Source organism: Rattus norvegicus, chromosome 3, assembly GCF_021556685.1.
Source record: "Rattus norvegicus strain SHRSP/BbbUtx chromosome 3, alternate assembly SHRSP_T2T, whole genome shotgun sequence".
Classification (NCBI taxonomy): Eukaryota; Metazoa; Chordata; class Mammalia; order Rodentia; family Muridae; genus Rattus; species Rattus norvegicus.
The window spans coordinates 7387467-7407485 of record NC_141536.1 but is presented as its reverse complement, the minus strand read 5'-3'; the positions used below and the strand labels follow the sequence as shown (position 1 = coordinate 7407485).

General features: G+C 47.7%; 1 protein-coding gene and 1 pseudogene across 1 annotated transcript; both read left to right on the top strand.

Moving 5' to 3' along the window:
• The first annotated feature begins 2850 nt into the window (after nucleotides 1-2850).
• Nucleotides 2851-6145, top strand: Paep (progestagen associated endometrial protein). Its single transcript, NM_001135809.1, is given in 6 exon segments — nucleotides 2851-2976; nucleotides 3578-3714; nucleotides 3950-4023; nucleotides 4718-4819; nucleotides 4986-5087; nucleotides 6032-6145. Coding segments are annotated over 6 exon segments (534 nt in total). The 5' UTR covers nucleotides 2851-2877; the 3' UTR covers nucleotides 6052-6145.
• A 1389-nt stretch (nucleotides 6146-7534) lies between these two features.
• Nucleotides 7535-8207, top strand: Eif4e-ps5 (eukaryotic translation initiation factor 4E, pseudogene 5; annotated as a pseudogene).
• Nucleotides 8208-20019: the final 11812 nt, after the last annotated feature.

Below are 20019 nucleotides of genomic sequence, written 5' to 3'. Positions count from 1 at the left end.
CCTAAAACGTTACTCAAGGAGGTGAGCTCTAGGAGCCCCAGAACTGAGATGCCCCCTTGTTAGCTTGGCCATCATGGACCCTGAGATCCCTGGATGCACTAAGCCACCCACTAAGGTAAGCGCCATGAATGACACACAGTGGATTCAGCTCAGAGTTAAGAGATTAAGGAGAAGCAGATATCCTCTGGGCTCTGCAGCTACCTGTCCAGCTTAGGATAAGTATCTAATCCAAGACTCTCAGATCAAGAAGTTTTTGAGCTACAGAATGGGAAGTCAGGCCGTGAGAAGTGGCTCGGCAGTGAGGAACACTGACTGCTCTGCCAGAGGACCAGGGTTCAATTCCCAGCACCCACATGACAGCTCATATATGAATCTGTCTGTAACTCCATTTGCAGGAGGTTTTTTTTACACCCTCACACAGATGTTGGCAGAACACCAATGCACATAAAATAAAAATGAATAAAATCGTTTTTGAATTTATAAAGAAAGAGAATGGGAATTCCATCGGAGCATCAGGCCCACCTCTGGCTGCTGGTGGGACTATTCTGTCCCAGGAAGGCAGGCAGTGGGAGGGGCTTCTGGTGATGCCCTGAGTGCTGGGTCAAGGTGAGGCCATTCCCATGAGCTGGTCTTTCAGTGTTCTCTATGGAGGAATCCGAATGTGACTTCAGGCTCAGACACATGAGAGGGAGGCACATGATGGCCTATAGCTGGGAAATGTGCCCGGACATCCCCTTGTAGCCACAGGAGAAAGTGACTCAGGTAGTGATGTGTGATGCCCAGAGATCCCCTGTCTTGGACAATAAACAAGGACCTACCCCGCCTGCCTTTGTGAACTTACGCAGTGACACTTCTCACCTTGGGGACCAACTTGGCAGTACATTCTAGACCCGGATTCTTGTGGCCCATCCCCGAGGACACTGTTCTTCTGATCTTTCACTCGTCTCACCTCACCCAGAAGCAGGAAGTGAGTATAGCCCAGATCCTGTCAAGCGAGGCTGTGTGTGCATCCCCAGATGAGCTTCATGACCCCCACCAACTGCCATCCCGCAGGCGCCAGACCCGTGTCACAGACCAGATGGTGCGGACACCATGTTTGTGATGGACACTGTCCATTGTGGAGCATCTTAATGCAGGAACTTGGGTGTCCTGCATTCAACAATTAGATGAACACGGTCCCTGTCCCAGCCCTCCTGTCTGAAGCTCTTCCTTGGTAACTAGGGGTTGAGGGGCAACATCTGTCCTCCCATAGGTCCCTCATGACACCTCAGCTTCACCTCACCCTGTGCATCTCTTGCTGGCTTCTGTGTCAGTGCACCCAACCTAAAGTCTCTACTCTCTTCTTAGAGCCAACATCAGCCCCAGACTGTGCTGCTCTGCCAGGCCTCCACACTACTTTGGTGGATGTGACAGGACATAGTTGAGAACAAGGCCATGGTGTCCCCGGGTGATTGTGAGAATTTCTACAACATTCCAATAGTCATGAATTTCCTGACAGAGTCAGTGCTCAACGAGCAGAAAAGACTGACATGTGTACATGTGTGTCCACAGAGACATGTGTGCTTACTCTCATGACATGTGTATATGTGTGTCCACACAGCATGCTTGCTTACTCTCATGACATGTGTACATGTGTGTCCACAGAGACATGCATGCTTACTCTCATGATGTCTGTACATGTGTGTCCACACAGACATGCGTGCTTACTCTCACATGTAAGAATGCTTACAATATGAAGTGCATAAGCTCACAGGTTCACAAAAATACTATACACGTATAAACATGTATACTCTCTCACAATGTATACAACTACAAGCTGGTGTATGTGCACACATATATACCACGCAATCTGAGCAGCAGGTGCTGACTGAAAGAAAACCACAGTCAGAGTAACAACCTCGCTGGAGGTCCCGGTTTCATCACAGAGCACAGTGGGACTTCCACTGAGACCCCTGGAGTGGCCCTGGCTTACCTTGGCCTTTCTGTCATCTAAGGGGGAGAAAAACCTACAACCTGGAGACTGGGGTCTCAGATCTCCTTCCCCTTCTGCATGTGTGTTCAATTCTCTGACCTTTAGAGCCATAATCCTTTTAGTCTTGCTGGCTGAACAGCCTGGCTCCCATTCCAACGCTGGAGCTGAGGATGAGATGGCGGGGAAGTGTCTGGCATACAGGATTTCTATGGACATGAGCAAAGGGCAGAGGGTACCCTGAGGGGTGTCCTCCCCAAAGCTCAGCCCTGCTTGTGCCTGGATCCCTGACCTACGTACCCCAAAGCACCTTGTAAGAGCCTTCAGCATCTTGCAAAGAGATTTAGGTGATAGCATAAAGTTGGCAGTAAGGTTGCCATGAAGACCAACCGTCCTCTAAGTACATGCTCAGCTGCCCCACGACCACCACAGAGTGACCTAAAGACCCAGCTTCCTCAGGAGACAACAGCCACATAACTGTATCAGGTTAGAGGTCACACCCCATGGGCACAAGTGCAGCTCTGCTTTAGGGCATTGGCCTCGAGTTCTGTGAAGCCCTGGTCTCTCCCCAGAGGAACACACACCCTGCCTAGCCTTCAATTGTTGAGACTTCAGGGCTTAGCCCTTGGTTATTTTTCCAGGCCAATGAGGTACCACATCTAAAGTGTCCCGGGCTTACCCACTAAGGTGCCTCAGTCCAGAAGCCAAGGTACACAGTGTCCCAGGCCTGGCCTGGACAGGGCTGACAGCATCCTCCTCTGAACTCCATGCTCTTCCAAACGTGTTAGCTCCTGTGGGTGGGGCAAGGGTAGATGGACTTCAGGCCTCAGAACAGTATATGTACAGAAGGTTGGAGCATCTGTGCACCCACATGGTGAGTGCTCAGTCCAAGAAGACACAGTAGAGAAATGAAGGTCCTGCTGTTGCTCAGTGTGGGGCTGGGCCTGACCTGGGCACTTCAGGATCAAACCAATGTTCCCGTGACGCCGTACTTTGTACCTGAACAGGTAATGCTCCGGGGCCTCAGGCTAAGGCAGGGAGTCAGCCCACGTATTCAGTTATTATTCCAGGTCCCTATCACCTTACAAAGTCTTGACAGCAACTCACAGTAATGGGGACCAAGGAGTGGGGTTCTACTTGAGGCCACGGACTCAGAGACACTCTACCAGGTCCCCTAGAGTGTGAGCCACTGCAATGCCCCACTAAAGATGGTCGGACCCAGGAGAAGCCTGAACCTAGGGACCCAATAGGATAGACAGGGTAGCCAGACCCTCTATTTTGTGTCCTACTGCACAGAGACCCGAAGGTTTCCATATGGTAGAGGACGTCATCGCTCTTTAGAGATCTGGAGAACAGAGAGCCACCACACTCTAACAGTATTCTCCATGGCCAATGGGTGCAGTGTGCTGGCCTGTTTGGTTGGGGTGAGGTGGAAGCACGGTTAGTAGTGCAGAAGGTTCCTTCTCAGCATACAGTAACACGTGAGCTGAGGCCTGTACTCTATTCCTCTGCAGGACATGCATGGCTCCTCCTGCAGTGATCCACTGAGATCCACAGGAAGATGATTCTCCAGGCTCAGTGGCCAGGATTAAACTTTCCTCTGTGCAGGTGACAGGATCTTGGCATACCTTCAAGCTGGCTGCCACTGACCCATCTGTCGTTGAGGAAGGAGGTGCTTATCGGTGCTTCATGACTGGCATTGTTCTCCTGGACAATGGTAACCTGAACGTCACCTACTTGCACAGGTATTTTGGCATGGAAAGACCTCTGACGAGGTTCTGTGGGGACACATTCTCCTTACCACCCCCCAGATCCTCAGTGACTCAGGGCTCAGACCCTGAGAAGACCTTGATGATACTGATCTTATGGGCTGCTCCCTAGAGCCTGGGAAGCATATGGGGCTCCATCTGGGAGAGTCTGGTGACGCTTTAGGACCCAGCTCCCACAGGGGATGGCTCAGAAAGGCTATTTTCCTCATAGAGAAGATGGAAAATGTGTGGAGAAATTCTACATTGCAGAGAAGACTGAGACACCTGGACGCTATACGTTTGACTGTGAGTGAAGGAAGCTACTGCTTCCTCCCTGGGTGACATGGTGACTTGGACAGTTGTGGCATCTGCTGCAGTACAGATCTGACTGAGCAGAAATGACACGGACGGTAACCCCACAGACCTCACAGCTGTATCTTCAGAAATTCAAAATCCAAAACCTTGACTCCAAACTGTGCTCCCTTGGGTTCCCAGGGATTCCCACAATCCTTCTGAAACCCAGCAGAGAGCTGACCCATTGTCAGATGTCAGGCATTGATGGGGAGGCTGACAGGGAGAAGGGACCCAGGAGCCTCACCCATCTGAGGCTCTGGAGTATTGTGTAAGGGCTTCCCTTTGGGACAGATGTCGCTCAGGCAGTGTCAGTGGGTGAGGAGGACAGATGACAGAAGACAGAGTGAGGGACCCTTGAGCCCTTCCTCCTTGCTGGAAATGCCCCTTCTCTGACCCAGAAAAAGACCCAGCTCAAGAGGCTAGAGAAGAGAGGGCTGGGGAGGCAGAGCAAGGGTGAGGCTGGTAGAGAAGCAGAGGCAGGAAACAGCCCCAACCTGGTGGGATTTGCACTCCTCAGTATGCTGGCTTCTGTGAGGTGAGGTGAGCATGTGGGGGAAGAGCCACACTGTGCCACCTAGGGCAGTGCAGGGTACCAGGACACTAAGGATCCCAGCAAACTCCATGAACATTTGGTTTTTCATCACAGACCAAGGCAAAAACTTTCTGACTTTTATGGATGTTACTGAAGACTACACCATCATAGACTTGGAAAGCAAAGTGGGCAGCTTAATTGTGACTGAGCTCCATGGTAAGTGCTGTTCCCACCCACAGCTTGAAGAAGGCAGAAAATGTCTGAAGCTAGAGAGGCGGGTGGGGAGGGCAGGGAGATGGGGGCTGGAGCCACCCTCCCTACCCCAATTACCCTCCCTACTGATCTCTTGGTTTCGCTGTGCATTCAATCCTGTTGGCTGTAGCCAGGAGTCTGTCCACAAGTGACGTTGGATGGGACTACTACTTCTCTCACACATGCAGAAGAGGCATCTCACCACTGGACATTGAGGACCTTTCCTTCTCTCGTAAGCTTCCCTTCCTACGTAGAGCTTCCTCTGTGGGGACCGAGCCACAGTAGCTGGGATGCCTGTTGTAGGCCACAGTGTTGAGGGGATGGAGGGGTCTGTCTGGGACTTAGGAGAACTAGGGCTGATCTGATGAGGGGTCTCTGGAAGGAAAAGGAGACTAGACCTCTGCGTCCACTGTGATCCCCAACACGGTGTAGTTCCTGAGCTCTGTAGGTGACAAGACTCCTTCCCGTCTTCATCCCCCATATTCTGGCAGACAGATTTTCCAGGGAGCATCTGTAAAGTATATATAACTCCCCAGTATATTAGCCAGGGTTTTTAAAAGGTGTTGCACCCAGGGCCCAGCCTGAATGAGAACATTAATGGGGCCCAGAAAGACCCAGGATTTCTCCAGGGCATTGGGGTGCATGGACACACACCCTTGCATGCATTGGCATTGTGTGTGTGCATGCACATGTACCTCTGCACAAATCTTGTGTGTACGCACAGTCTGTATTCCTGGACTCAGGGGTCTCCTGGTCCAGGCTCTCCCCTCAGTTCTGTCTGCTGACTTCCCAGACTGCCTATCCATATCCTCAAGAAAGCAGGGTGAGCCCTATTAACCCAGGTCCAGCATCACAGCACAAAGTGTGCAGACATTCCATAGGTCCCTCAAAACCCTGGCACTAAGAATCACACTCTGAGGTGGGGACAGGGCTCAGGGGTGGTTGGATGTGGGAAATTATAGCCCTGTTGGCAAACTCGGTTGACCATGTTGCTCACCTGGGTGTGAAAGGCCTAGGAGATAAGAACAGCAACTTGAGGGCAGGAAGGAGGCTGGGTCTTGGGAGGAAGAAACAGAGAGAAACTCCAGGGCACTGATCCAGAGCCATGAGCTCTCTAGAATGTGCAAGTTCCTGTAACCAATTGGAGATCATTCACAGAGCATCTGCCTTCTCCAGGTGAGTGTGACACACTCTAGTCAGCGTTTCCACGACCCACATCTCCTGAAGCTTCTGACGTCGTACACTGACCCACTTTTCTCCGAGTAATAAATAAACTCAGTATCTGCTCAAGGCCTCCAGTGATTTCTTGGCTGTACCCAAAGGCCACAGGGCTCCTCTGCTCAGAGGGAGGTCGCCCAGAGAGGGGTGGTGCCCCCCCAGCACTGGCAAGGAGGGGAAGGGATTATGTCCCCAGGTAGAAATCTGTTGTCCAGTGCAGCAGCTGGTCTCTGAGGGGCCACAGGGAGATCGGGATTCCTGAGGTTGATCTTTCCAGGACAGATGTGGAGAGGACCCGTTGGTGTATATCTGAGAGAGGAAACTTGAATGGCCCAAGGGGCATGAGTTATGCATCATTGTAACCATGCTAGGGTCATTGACCACCTTCCCCTCCTAGACCCTGGACCAGCGCTTTTGGGGTCAGCCACGACCAGATCAACCATGGTCAGGAATGTTCTGTCCTCTAGGACACAAGGGACTCATCATCAGGTCTCTCAAAGCCAGAGATATTTTGGCCACAGGGAGCTGTGCATACACAGAAAGATCTGCAGGTAAGGTCAGGCTCTCCCTGGATGGGCTTGACTTTTCCTGATGAGTGACCATTTCCTGCCTCAGAAGTCAATTTAACTTTGAAGTCAAGGAGCAGGCAAGCACCTGCCTAATGTCAGCTAACTCAACCAATGAGAAGCTGACTTCTTGTTACCCTATCACAAGCTATTCCTGCCCCAAACCCAAAGGTGGGGACCATCCCTTTGTGCAGTTCTCTAGAGTGTCCCTGAACCTGGTCTCTGCAGGACAAAATAGGTCAGAGCCTGGGGTAAGGGCTGGGGAACAGACAGTGCAGAAGAAGGCGTCACACTTGGCATGAATTGGGTGGGGAGCTGCTGAGACCTGCTGCTCTTGGCCCCAGGTACCAGGACACTAGGGAGGGCTATTGTTGGCTGTTAGGTTGTGGGTCCCACATCTGCTCTGCCACAGGGTCTGGCTGCTTGGGAAGGGGGGACTTGGGATGTTTGATTGTGCTTGCCCCATGCTGCCACAGGGCAAGGTTGCTGGGCAGTAGAGGAGCACGGAGAGATCTCTCCAGAGTGGGGAAGTGCAGTCTGAGAAGTGGGAAAGCTGGAGCTTCCTTGGGGTTCCCTGGGCCTGGGATAAGTCAGAGCCGTGGGGTTCTCAGGCTCTTGGACATCCAGATGCCATTGGGAGTTGTGGAAGTGTTGAGAACAGAGTAGGGTCTAGTTCAGGGATGGGGGATGGGGAAAGGGAAGCTCCTACTAGTCCCATGGAGAGAGTCCTTGGCTCAATGGCAGCAGGCATGGTGTTGGTTGTAGCTGGGAGTGCAGGGAGGCCTTCAACAGGTGATTAGACAGCAGCTCTGTAGGCAAAGGCCTTCTCCACGGCTCCCCAGGGTGGATCCTGATGAAAAGAGACAGTCTGGGTTGTGCGATCAGAACAATCTAGATGGTGACTGTGGAACCGGAAACCACCGTTACCACTAATCCCCCATCTGCAGAAGAGGTCAAAACAGTGCCTCCTCAGGAGGTTGCTAACCCAAAGCACTATCTCAAATGCCCTCTTCAGAACAGGTGGGCACTCTAGTTTTTAAAAAATGATAAAAGCAAAACTTAGCAAGCAAATCTTTATCTCTAAGTGTGAAACCATTGAAGACTTTTGGGCTCTATGCAACCATATCCAGCTGTCTAGTAATTTAATGCCGGGCTGTGACTACTCACTTTTTAAGGGTGGTATTCAGACACATGGGGAGGACGATGGCTAATTACATTACATTGAGCAGAGAAGAAGTGACCGCGACCAGGTTTAGCTAGAGACACTGCTGTGCCTTATTAGAGAACCCTCTGATGGCTGCAGTGATGACCTGTGTGGAGCTGTTGTCGGTGTTAGAGCTAAGGGTGATAAGATAGCAATATGGACAACTGAATGTGAGAACAGTGATGCAGTCACACACATAGGGAGAGTGTACAAGGAAAGGTTAGGACGTCCTCTGAAGATAGTGATTGGTTATCAGTCCCACGCAGACACAGCTACAAAGAGCAGCTCCACCACTAAAAATAGGTTTGTTGTTTAAGAAGAACCTTCTGAGTATCCTCACAGGAGACTGCGTCACGCAATCGAGATTGGGAGCTGTACTGAAGCCGATCCCATCCAAGTGTTGCTAAGATACAAGAGAAGTCTCATTCGCCTTTGCCTGTACTTCTGTGTTCATTCTCCTCCCCCACCCCAACTCTTGCTAGTGTGTCCACTATCCCAATCAAAGAATTACAGTACACGTCACCCCACAACCCACAGATGTGCTCCTGGCCCACTCTGTAACAGCCGGGTAGAATTACCAGGACACACGCACTTGCCTTTCCACGGTATTCAGAGAAGAACGGGCATTTCTATCACCTTAGCAGGAAGAGATCTGGATTTGTTCCACTGCACACAGGAGCGGATTTGCTGGTGTGAGAGTCTGAGTACAGCTTTCTAGCAACCTTCTGCTTCCTGTCACAGCATTCCTGTCACAGCATTGTCCTTGCTGTCCTCTTATGACGGCTGCTAGATGTTAGTTTATTTGCTTCCCTGCTTGATAACATTAGTGATTCCGATTTCAGTTTTTCATTTGTTTTGAATTTTGTTTTCTTCCTCATGTAACATTGGTGAAGGATCCATGAATATGACAGAAAGGTGGAATAAATATTACATTTGTGCAAAAAAGAAAAAAGGACAAGAGATAGACTGTGGTTCCCAACCGTTTATTGTCGTGGTGGAAAGTGGATGGTAAAACCATACTCCACTTCTCATGTTGGGCCTAAGATGAAATGCCTTTTGCAGGGAGGAGCGTCTGGGCAGGGAAGCTCATTGGCTAAGTCTCCAGGCCTCTAGGTATGTTATTAGCATGGAGCTCTCTCTATTGAGCCTACCCAACCACATCACTGTCTCTTTTCCTATTGTCTTGGTCTGAGATGTTAGGGATGCCTTATCCACACGTGGAAGGACTTGGGGCATTGCCCTTACGGGACTGATGGCCACAAATCTATGGCAGGGGCCTGAGGCTATGGGACAGGGGCATGGCGCACAGGTGCAGGTGAAACTCCTCCCATTCCTTCAGGGTCTCCCGGCTTCGAAGTTGCTCAGAGTCCACGGCCCCACATTGGCCTTCAATATAGGCCTGGCCCAGAAGAATCTGCAAGAGGTGCCAGTCAATCCAGACTTTGATGCACATAAAGGGAGGAGCATCAGGGACTGAGCAAAGCTGGGGCTGACTCCAAAGCCAAGGAAGATGCTAGAAGAGTAGACAGCTCATGTTGTCCTGGATGCATGGGACCGAGAGGCCATGCAGCTGGGAGTGAGGGTGGCCGAGAAAAACCCATTGTAGATCGGTACAGTAACAGCCCACACTGGTTGGGCATTGAAATTCTTCAAGTGCTGTCCAGAGAGACTCTCTGTATGTGCCCAAGCTTCCCCATGCCCCAGGGAAGGAAGGAACTGTCTGGGTGTGAGGTGAACAAGGATGTAGAAGGGACCTTTCACTCCTGCTCTTGTGGCCAGTGGCTGAGACACACTAGGAGGATGGCAGGCCTCCCATTAAGAGGCTACACCCTGAGGGGGTAACAGACACACCTACGGTCTTCTGTAGCCTAGCCACCAGCCTCTCCCTGGGCTCCGAGGACAGAGTCGCAGTGTGGTTAAGCTGCCCCAACAGGCTCACCATGTTTGTGACTAACTTGAGTGGCACTGGGCTCTGTGTCAGTCCTAGGGGAGACTGGAATGTGCAGGGTTTGGAGGTCACCTAGGCTGGCCAGCAACTTCTTAGGAGAAGTGAACTACTTGGGGTGTTCTTAGAGATGGGTTGCTGCTGGGACCCGCTGCTCTTTGCTGAACTCATGGCTGAATCTCCATCCCTGACTTCCAGCTCTACCTCAGAGCAGTAGTGATAAAGACAGTGTGGGATTGGCATAAAAACAGAATTGTTAATCAGTGAAAACCCACTTTTAATAAGTTGAAAACCCACATTTAAATCCACACAACTATGAATGCCTGATTTTTTATGAGACTAGAAATACACACTGGAGAGGGAGAAAATCATCTTCAACAAATGGTGCTGGTCTAACTGGGTGTCTGCGTGTAGGATAATCTTAATGGATCCATATCTACATCCTGCACAAAATACAAGTCCAAGTGGATCAATAAAGACCTCAACATTAATCCAGGTACACTGAACCCGAGAGAAGAGAAAGTGGGGAATAGCCTAGGAGACAACCTCCTGAACAGAACATCCACAGCACATACACAAGATTAACAGTCAATAACTGCGATCCTATGAAACAAAATGCTTCGATAAGGCACAGAACACTGTCAATCTGACAAAGTAGGAGTGTATACAATGGAGTTCCACCAGCTCCATATCAGATAGACAGTTAATACACAAAATATATAAAGAACAAAAAGGACTGGAGAGGTAGCTCAGCGCTTAAGAGTACTGACTGCTCTTCCAAAGGTCCTGAGTTCAATTCCCAGCAACCACATGGTGGCTCACAATCACCTATATGTAATGGGGTCTGATGCTCTCTTCTGGTGTGTCTGAAGAGAGCTACAATGTACTCACATACATAAAATAAATAAATAACTCTTTTAAAAAAAGAAAGAACTAAAAAAGGTGAGAGCTCACCTTTTCTGAAAAGAAAGGGAGGAGGAGTGGATGGGGAGGAGAGCTGGGAGGAGGGAAAACTGTGGCTGAGATGCAAAGTAATTAATTTTTAAAAAGGGACACCTGAAAAAAATTTAAAAATAGGGTATAGTTCTAAACAGAAAACTTTCAATAAAGGAAACGCAAATGGTGGAGAAACACTTAAAAGCATGTTCAACCTCCTTAGCCATCAGGGAAATGCAATTCAAAACTGCTTTGAGATTTGGTCTTACAGCTGTCAGAATGGCGCCAATCATCAGAACAAGTGAGAGCTTGTGCTGGGAGGATGTGGAGAGAGAGGAACAACCACCCATTGCAGGTGTGAGTGCCAACTCATACAGCCACTGTGGAAATCAGTGCGGTGGTTCCTGAAGAAGATGAGCATCGATCTACTTCAATACCCAGCTACACCGCTCTCAGACAGTATCAAAAGATGCTCATTATCAAAAGACACTTGATGCTCTGTTTCTAGTATCCAGAAATTGCAAATTACTTAGGTATTCCTCAGCAGGAGAATGGATAAAGAAAATGTGGTAATCTATAATAGAGTATTGCTTCTCCATTAAAAAATGGTTATATGGGCTGGAAAGATGGCTCAGCGGTTAAGAGCACCTGACTGCTCTTCCAGAGGTCATGAGTTCAATTCCCAGCAACCACATGGTGGCTCACAACCATCTGTAAAGAGATCTGATGCCCTCTTCTGGTGTATCTGAAGACAGCTACAGTGTACTCATATATAATAAATAAATCCTTTAAAAAAAAAAAATGGTTATGTGTCTGTGGGCCATGGTGCCGCTGAGGGCCATGTCGATGTCCAAGGCCTATGTTACCGTGGAAACCATGTGAAAGTCCATGATCTGTGCTGCTGCTGACTGTAAAGGGCAAAGAAGCTACTTTTGTCCTGGTTTCAATGAATGCGGATTCACAGTTAAGACATAGAAGATTCTGTGACAACACTTACCTCCGCCCTCCCAAAAAAGTGGCAGCCTAAACAGAAATCAATTGAAGAGAACTCTTAGAAGTCGCAGTAAGGATGCTAAAGCAGAGCTCTGCACAGTTGATGTTTCTGGTGGATGGGGACAAACTACATTATCTTTAAGGGACTGGTAACTGGGAGTTTGACCATGCTTCAGTGTATAGGCAATACAAATTGAACTGGCTCTCCTCCTCCTCCTCCTCCTCCTCCTCCTCCTCCTCCTCCTCCTCCCCCTCCTCCTCCTCCTCTTCCTCTCCCTTCTCCTCCTCTCCCTCCTCCTTCTCCTCTTCCTCTTCCTCCTCTCCCTCCTCCTCCTCCACCTCCTCTTCCTCTCCCTTCTCTTCCTCCTCCTCCTCCTCTTCCTCTCCCTTCTCCTCCTCTCCCTCCTCCTCCTCTTCCTCTTCCTCTCCCTTCTCCTCCTCTCCCTCCTCCTCCTCTCCCTCTTCCTCTTCTCCCTTCTCCTCCTCTTCCTCCTCCTCTTCCTTCTCCTCCTCCTCTTCCTCTCCCTTCTCCTCTTCCTCTCCCTCCTCCTCCTCTTCCTCCTCCTCCTCTTCCTCCTCCTCTTCCTCTCCCTCCTCCTCCTCTTCCTCTTCCTCCTCTTCCTCCTCCTCTCCCTTCTCCTCCTCTCCCTCCTCCTCCTCTTCCTCTCCCTCCTCTTCCTCTCCCTTCTCCTCTTCCTCCTCCTCCTCTTCCTCCTCCTCCTCTTCCTCCTCCTCCTCTTCCTCCTCCTCCTCTTCCTCCTCCTCCTCTTCTTCTCCCGCCTCCTCCTCTTCCTCCTCCTCCTCTTCCTCTCCCTCCTCTTCCTCTCCCTTCTCCTCTTCCTCCTCCTCCTCTTCCTCCTCTTCCTCTTCTTCTCCCGCCTCCTCCTCTTCCTCCTCCTCCTCCTCTTCCTCTCCCTTCTCCTCCTCTTCTTCTCCCTCCTCCTCCTCTTCCTCCTCCTCCTCTTCCTCTCCCTCCTCCTCCTCTTCCTCTCCCTTCTCATCCTCTTCCTCCTTCTCCTCTTCCTCTCCCTCCTCCTCCTCTTCCTCCTCCCCCTCCTTCTCCTCCTCCTCTTCCTCTCCCTTCTCCTCCATGTCGTCACCGTCTTCTTCTTCTTCTTCTTCTTCTTCTTCTTCTTCTTCTTCTTCTTCTTCTTCTTCTTCTTCTTCTTCTTGAGGGTGGGGAGGACACAGGGTGAGAGAGTTGTGATCAGGGTTCATGATGTGATGTTTCCAAATGATCAATACGAATATTATGTATTTTAAAGATAACATCATGAAAATTGACTAGATGGAAAGAACTAGAAAAATCATTCTGGGTGAGGTATCCCAGACTCAGAAAAACAAACATGATTTACATTTGCTATATGTGGATATTAGCAGTGACGTCATTGATAACAAAGAGCCACAGGGGTTAGGTATAGAGTAAGGGACTATAGGGAATAAAGAGATCTTGTTAGGAGAGGGAAATAGATAGTTATGGATTGGGGGGCTGCAATGGAAGAATCAAGTGGGGAGTGACAGAAAGAGGAGGTTGTGGGAGGGAATAGAAACAACTAAAATTAAGGGATATCTGAGGGGTAGTATGGAAACTTCCTAAAATATATACATATATGAAGGTGATTAAAATAAAACCATTAGATAGTGGGAGAGACAGAGCCCCAAAGGGCCATCTCTTGGCACCAAACAAAGCTTCCAGTACTTGTCAGGAGCCATAATGGGACAAGCTAATAACTAGCAGGTAATCTCCCTCAGATGACCTGCTTCAGATTGTTATATAATCTGTGACAGGTTCACCCTTATTAAGCAAGTCTGTAAGGGATTCATTTTAGGAAAGATTCCTGCTATTAAAATGCTTTTCCTGTTATTATTAAACTCATATAACAATCACTAAATAATAACCCACCCCTTTGGAGCAGATCTCTGCAAATCCATGAAGATGTATTGTCTCGTAGTGATGCTGTATAGACAAATAGATGACTTCTTAAGTCTTTATGATGATCCTATAGGAATTCCTAAAATTGGCAGGGAAGAGAGCTGACCACCCAGGAGTGAAGACATCCTGAGACTGCAGGACAGACTGCCACCTCTGCATACCTCTGTCCACATCCCTGGTCCAAGGGAAAACTGCACAGTGCCTCTGGACACAGGAATATAAGAACAGACAGCCGCCGGTACCCACAGTTCTGGTCTGTGCCCAGGACTGAACTGAACCAGCCAAACACCTCCCTGCATCCAAGTCCCGTGGGGGAAAGAGCTAGAACCTCAGAAGTGTGGATACTCCTGAGAAGTCAGAGGATAATACCCTCTGCCTACAGTCCCTGACTTCAAGCAGTATTACAGAGCAATAGTCATAAAAACTGTATGGTATTGGTGCAGAGACAGGCAGATAGATCAGTGGGACAGAATTGAAAACCCAGAGATGAACCCACACACCTATGGTCACTTGATCTTTGACAAAGGAGCTAAAACCATCCAGTGGAAAAAAGGTAGCATTTTCAATAAATGGTGCTGGTTCAAGTGGAGGTCAGCATGTAGAAGAATAAAAATCAATCCGTTCTTATCTTATCCAAGCTGATGTACAAAGCTTAAGTCCAAGTGGATCAAGGACCTCCACATCAAACCAGATACACTCAAACTAATAGAAGAAAAAGTGGGGAAGAGTCTCGAATACATGGGCACTGGGGAAATTTTCCTGAACAAAACAACATGGCTTATGCTCTAAGATCAAGAATCGACAAAAGGGACCTGATAAAACTGCAAAGCTTTTGTAAGGCAAAGGACACTGTCATTAGGACAAAACGACAACCAACAGATTGGGAAAAGATCTTTACCAATCCTACATCTGATAGAGGGCTAATATGCAAAATATACAAAGAACTCAAGAAGTTAGACTCCAGAGAGCCAAATAACCCTATTAGAAAATGGGGGTACAGAGCTAAACAAAACATTCTTAGCTGAGGAATATCGAATGGCTGAGAAGCACCTAAAGAAATGTTCAACATCTTTAGTCATCAGGGAAATGCAAATCAAAACAACCCTGAGATTCCACCTCACACCAGTCAGAATGGCTAAGATAAAAAACTCGGGTGACAGCAGATGCTGGTGAGGATGTGGAGAAAGAGGAACACTCCTCCATTGTTGGTGGGATTGCAGACTGGTACAACCATTCTGGAAATCAGTCTGGAGGTTCCTCAGAAAATTGGACATTGAACTACCTGAGGACCCAGCTATACCTCCCTTGGGCATATACCCAAAAGATGCCCCAACATATAACAAAGACACATGCTCCACTATGTTCATAGCAGCCTTATTTATAATAGCCAGAAGCTGGAAAGAACCCAGATGCCCTTCAACAGAGGAACGGATTCAAAAAATGTGGTCCATTTACACAATGAAGTACTACTCAGTTATCAAAACAATGACTTCATGAAATTCATAGGCAAATGGAAGGAACTAGAAAATATCATCCTGAGTGAGGTAACTCAATCACAGAAAAATACACTTGGTATGCACTCATTGATAAGTGGATATTAGCCAGAAAGCTCAAATTACCCAAGTTGCAAACCACAGACCACAGGAAGCTCAAGAAGAACGATGACCAAAATGGGGATGCTCCCACTCCTTAAAAGGAGAAAAAAATATCCATAGGAGGAAATATGGAAGCAAAGTTTAGATCAGCGACTCAAGGAACAGCCATTCAGAGCCTGGCCCACATGTGGCCATATATATACAGCCACCAAAACTAGGTAAGACTAATGAAGCTAGAAAATGCATGAGGAAAGAGACGGGATATAGCTCTCTCCTGAGAGACACATCCAGAGCATGTCCAATACAGAGGTCAATGCTAGCAGCAAATCACCAAACTGAGAACAGGACCCCCTTGGGAGGAATTAGAGAAAGGATTGAAAGAGTTGAAGGAGCTTGCAACCCCACAAGAACAACAATGCCAACCAACCAGAGCTTCCAGGGACTAAACCACTACCGAAAGACTATACAGAGACTGACCCAGGGCTCCAACTGCATATGTAGCAGAGAATAGCCTTGTTGGGGCACCAGTGGAAGGGGAAGCCCTTGGTCTGCCAAGGTTGGACCCCCAGTGCAGGGGAATATGGGGGGGTGCAGTAAGGGGGATGTGTAGGAGGAATACCCATATGGGGGCTTATGGACAAGAAACCTGGAAGGGAAATAACATTTGAAATGTAAGTAAAGAAATATATCTAATAAGATATTTAAGGGGTTGGGGATTTAGCTCAGTGGTAGAGCGCTTGCCTAGGAAGCGCAAGGCCCTGGGTTCGGTCCCCAGCTCCGAAAAAAAAGAACCAAAAAAAAAGATATTAAAAAAAAAGAATTCCTAAAATGACATCAGTGATTACTAAGCTCTTTTATAGTGGGGCTGCTCTTAGGTCCTTTTCTGATAGTCAAAACTGCAGTGAGGACTCTGCCAGTCTCCCAAGTGTCACCAACTAATTGTTCTTAGATGGTGACCAGACTTTCTCCTACTCAGAGCACATTCCAAGAGGTTGTAAAACAATTAACCAAAGTCATAGAAAGGGAACTAAGGATTTATTATAGGTGCTAGGAGAGAAGATAAAATATTGACTGGCTTTATTAATACAAAATTTCACTAACGACTTATGGTTTTCAACCTTCAGTGAACCTGCGGCGATGACAGGTGATGGAAGTTTAGCCGGATAATTCCTGCTAACAGATATGCATGCAAACATTCTCTGTTGTACACTTCTATTTCAATTTATGATTTGATTTTTTTTGTGTGAACTTTGTAACATGTAATCATGTATTCTGAGGACCCAGAGAAAAGAATAGAGACATTTTCCCTTTCCCTGCTTAGATAAAGAAAAAATTTTTCCCCTTAGGAGAATTTTTTGCTTTTCCCTGCTTAGAGTAGAAATTTTTCCCTTTCCCCACTCAGAAGAAATTTTCCCCTTCCCCGATTAGGATCGTCCCACTTTCCCCCTTAGTTAGCTTTCATAGGAAACTTTTTACAAATTAGTAATAAACTCTATAATCACTCTTCGAAGCGTCCCTTTTTCTTCCTGTGACATCCACTAACAGGCTGAAAGTTAGAGCCTCGCAGGCCTGCTGAGGTAGAACAAAGGCCACATGACTTACTCCCCTGCTCTTGGGCTAAGCCGGCAGCCTTTTACCCTCAGAACGACCAAGAATTTTTTTTTTTTAGGATTTTTAGAGGTTATCATCAGCATGTCAGTACCGTTAGAGAGCAAGAATGTCCTGAGACCCTCAGACCTTAAAGTTATCGTCAGAGTCCTATTCTGTATCCCTGCCACAGCCCTCTCTGGGCAGGGAGGCTCCCAGCAAGTACTGTGATTAGGGTGCATCTAATTGAGTTGTTGGCCAAAAGGTTCCATGGGAACCCCAAACAGCCCGGGCTGTTGCCGAGACTCTGGGTTGGACTCCACAAACTGATGGCAAGTCTCCATTTTGAAAACAACACCTGCATAACTCATTGAAAAGGGAGATGTGGAACCAGGGCCTTCACCTCAACTTTCCAGCATCCTCCTTAACAGGAAGGTACTGTAGGCACTACCCAAAGAGTCGTGTAAACACCAAGCCAGACACAATCCTTTATCTACTGCAAGATACACTAGCACGAAGTTGGCGGGGGTAACCAACCAGTGACCGATTTAAAAGCCCATGCATAAGATGGAATCCATACCCAACACTGCTTGTGTGACCAAGAACCTGAGCCTACACAACCGGATCAGACTGGTCTGAAAGAAAGGGCAAACGTGTAGTGATAAAATGACGACCAATGACATTCCGCTATACTCCCAGATGAGTGCCTCGCTCAGCCACCATCAGAGAGGCTTTCTCCTGCACCAGATGGAAACGGATATAGAAACCTGCAGCCAGACATTATTCAGAGAGCAAGAGACCTTAGAAAACTCAGCTCTGGATGGGACGGCTCCATTAAACCTCTCTCCTCAGAACCTGGAGAACCCCAAGGGAGAGGCAGCAGAAGTGATGAGCCAAGGGAATTAGGACACTAGGAAACCCAACTCTAAATGAGCACAAGCCAAGCTCACAAACTCACCGGGACTGGAACAGCATGCACAGCCTGCACTGCGCCTCTGCCTGTGTATGACAGTTTCCAACTTGGGTCTTTATGGGGCTCCTGAGAGTGCCAACAACTAGGTCTCTGATTCTTTCCTTCTCTTGGGTTTTCTTGCCCAACTTCAGTGTGATGGTTTTGAGATATATATATATAGATAGATAGATAGATAGATAGAGATAGATATAGATATAGATATAGATATAGATATAGATATAGATATAGATATAGATATAGATATAGATATAGATATAGATAATGAATGAAAACCCAGGCACTGAGGCAAAGGTTAACAACTGCACTGTCACTTAAACCTGCTGGGAGAAGAAAATCAGTTTTCTCCAATTGACACTGAGCATGTCAACCACTCAGGAAAAGCTCATGTCCTGGAGTAGTTGACTAACATAGAATGCACTCCAGTTTGTGTGTGTGTGTGTGTGTGTGTGTGTGTGTGTGTGTGTGTATGCATATGTGTGTATGTGTATGTGTGTATGCATATGTGTGTTTGTGTGTGTATGAATGTGTGTATGTGTGTATGCATATGTGTGTATATATATATGTGTGTGTATGTATATATGTGTATGTGTGTATGTATATGTGTGTATGTGTATGTGTGTATGCATATGTGTGTATGTATGTGTGTATGAATAAGTGTGTGTGTGTGTGTGTGTGTGTGTGTGTGCGCGCGCACTTGCACTTTTATTTGGCAACAGTTTGCTGTTTTATTTTATTTTTGAGTATGCTTTTATTTTGTTTTCTTGGTTTTGTCGTGCTGGGTTTTTGTTTGCTTTTGGGGAAAGAACTTAAAGTTTTGTGGGAGGGGAACCTGGAGGGAATTACCTGGGGGAGGTAAGAATATGATCAAATTATATTTAAAAGTTGCAAGTAATAAAAATAATAATTTTTTTAAATCAACAGATGAAGATATATATTTTTATGCCTATCCTGTAATGGACGCATAATTTTATTTCATAAAAAAAATTACCCCTGAAACCAAAAAATTATATCATGCATGTGTGGTATAGGGTGCACACCTTTAATCCTAGCACTCGAGAAGCAAAGGTTGATTTCTCTGAGTAAAAGGGCAGCCTGATGTGCATAATACAAGGGCTAGAACTACACAGTAAGAGTCTATCTCAAAAACAAACAACAACAAAAGTTAAGCATGCGCCTTTAATCCTCTCACTTTGAAGACAGAAGCAGGTGGATCTTGGAGTTTCAGACCATCCTGGTCTGCATAGGGGGCGGTCAGCCTAAGACACATAGCAAGAGTTAGTCTCAAAAACATCAACAACAAAGAGACCAATTGTGTCTTTGTAGAATAGAATACCAGAAATAGTCTAGACATCTGACAACAGGCTATAGAAGTAGGATGCATCTGGGTCAGCAGGAAGCTGGGGTGACACCCCACTCACACCCCAGACTGGGACCTGCTTCTTGATTCCTGGTCTATCAGGTCTTGGCCCTGTATCTCCCCATCTAGGAGGGCAGGGGGCTGCTCGGCTGAACTTTCCACAGGAAAACGACTGGGTCAAGCTGCCACTTTATGATGTTCTGTCCCCCAAGGTCATGTGCAAAGCAAAGCTTGACTCCAGGAGCAGGAAGATATTGCATCCCGTTAGCTGCTGGATCAGCCCCAGGATCCCAAGACAGGTGTCAAAGCTAGGAGCTTCCACGGTCTGAGCTAAGAGAACATGGCTGCTCTCTCAGAGAGCTGCAGAATGTCAGTGCAGAGGCCATGCAGTGAATGTCACCCAGAACAGGCTTGGACACAGACAGCATGGACAGGGTGAGAGATGTGACTTAGCATAACAAAAAAGCCAGCACAGGGAGAGGGAACTTCTCTGGGTGCAGGGGTCCTCTGCTGGTGCCCCTCTCTCGGAGTCCAAGGAAGGAAGACAACCAATGAGAACACCCACAAATCACTAAGATCTCTTCAGGGAAGGCCATATGCTGGATAGCTGACTGGTGGCCCTTTAAACCATGTGACCCAAGGGCATGTGACTGTGAAGCAATATTGCAAGGTGAAACTGGTGGGTAATGACATTTCTCTATACTCCCAGATGAGTGCCTTGCTCAGCCATCATCAGAGAGGCTTTCTCCTGCACCTTGGAAACAAGAACACAAGAAGAGCTTGCAGTAGTGAATAAGACGGTTGAGGGTCCGGGTGGCCTAAATGCACTGACAAGGGTTCTTGTCACAGTCAGACAA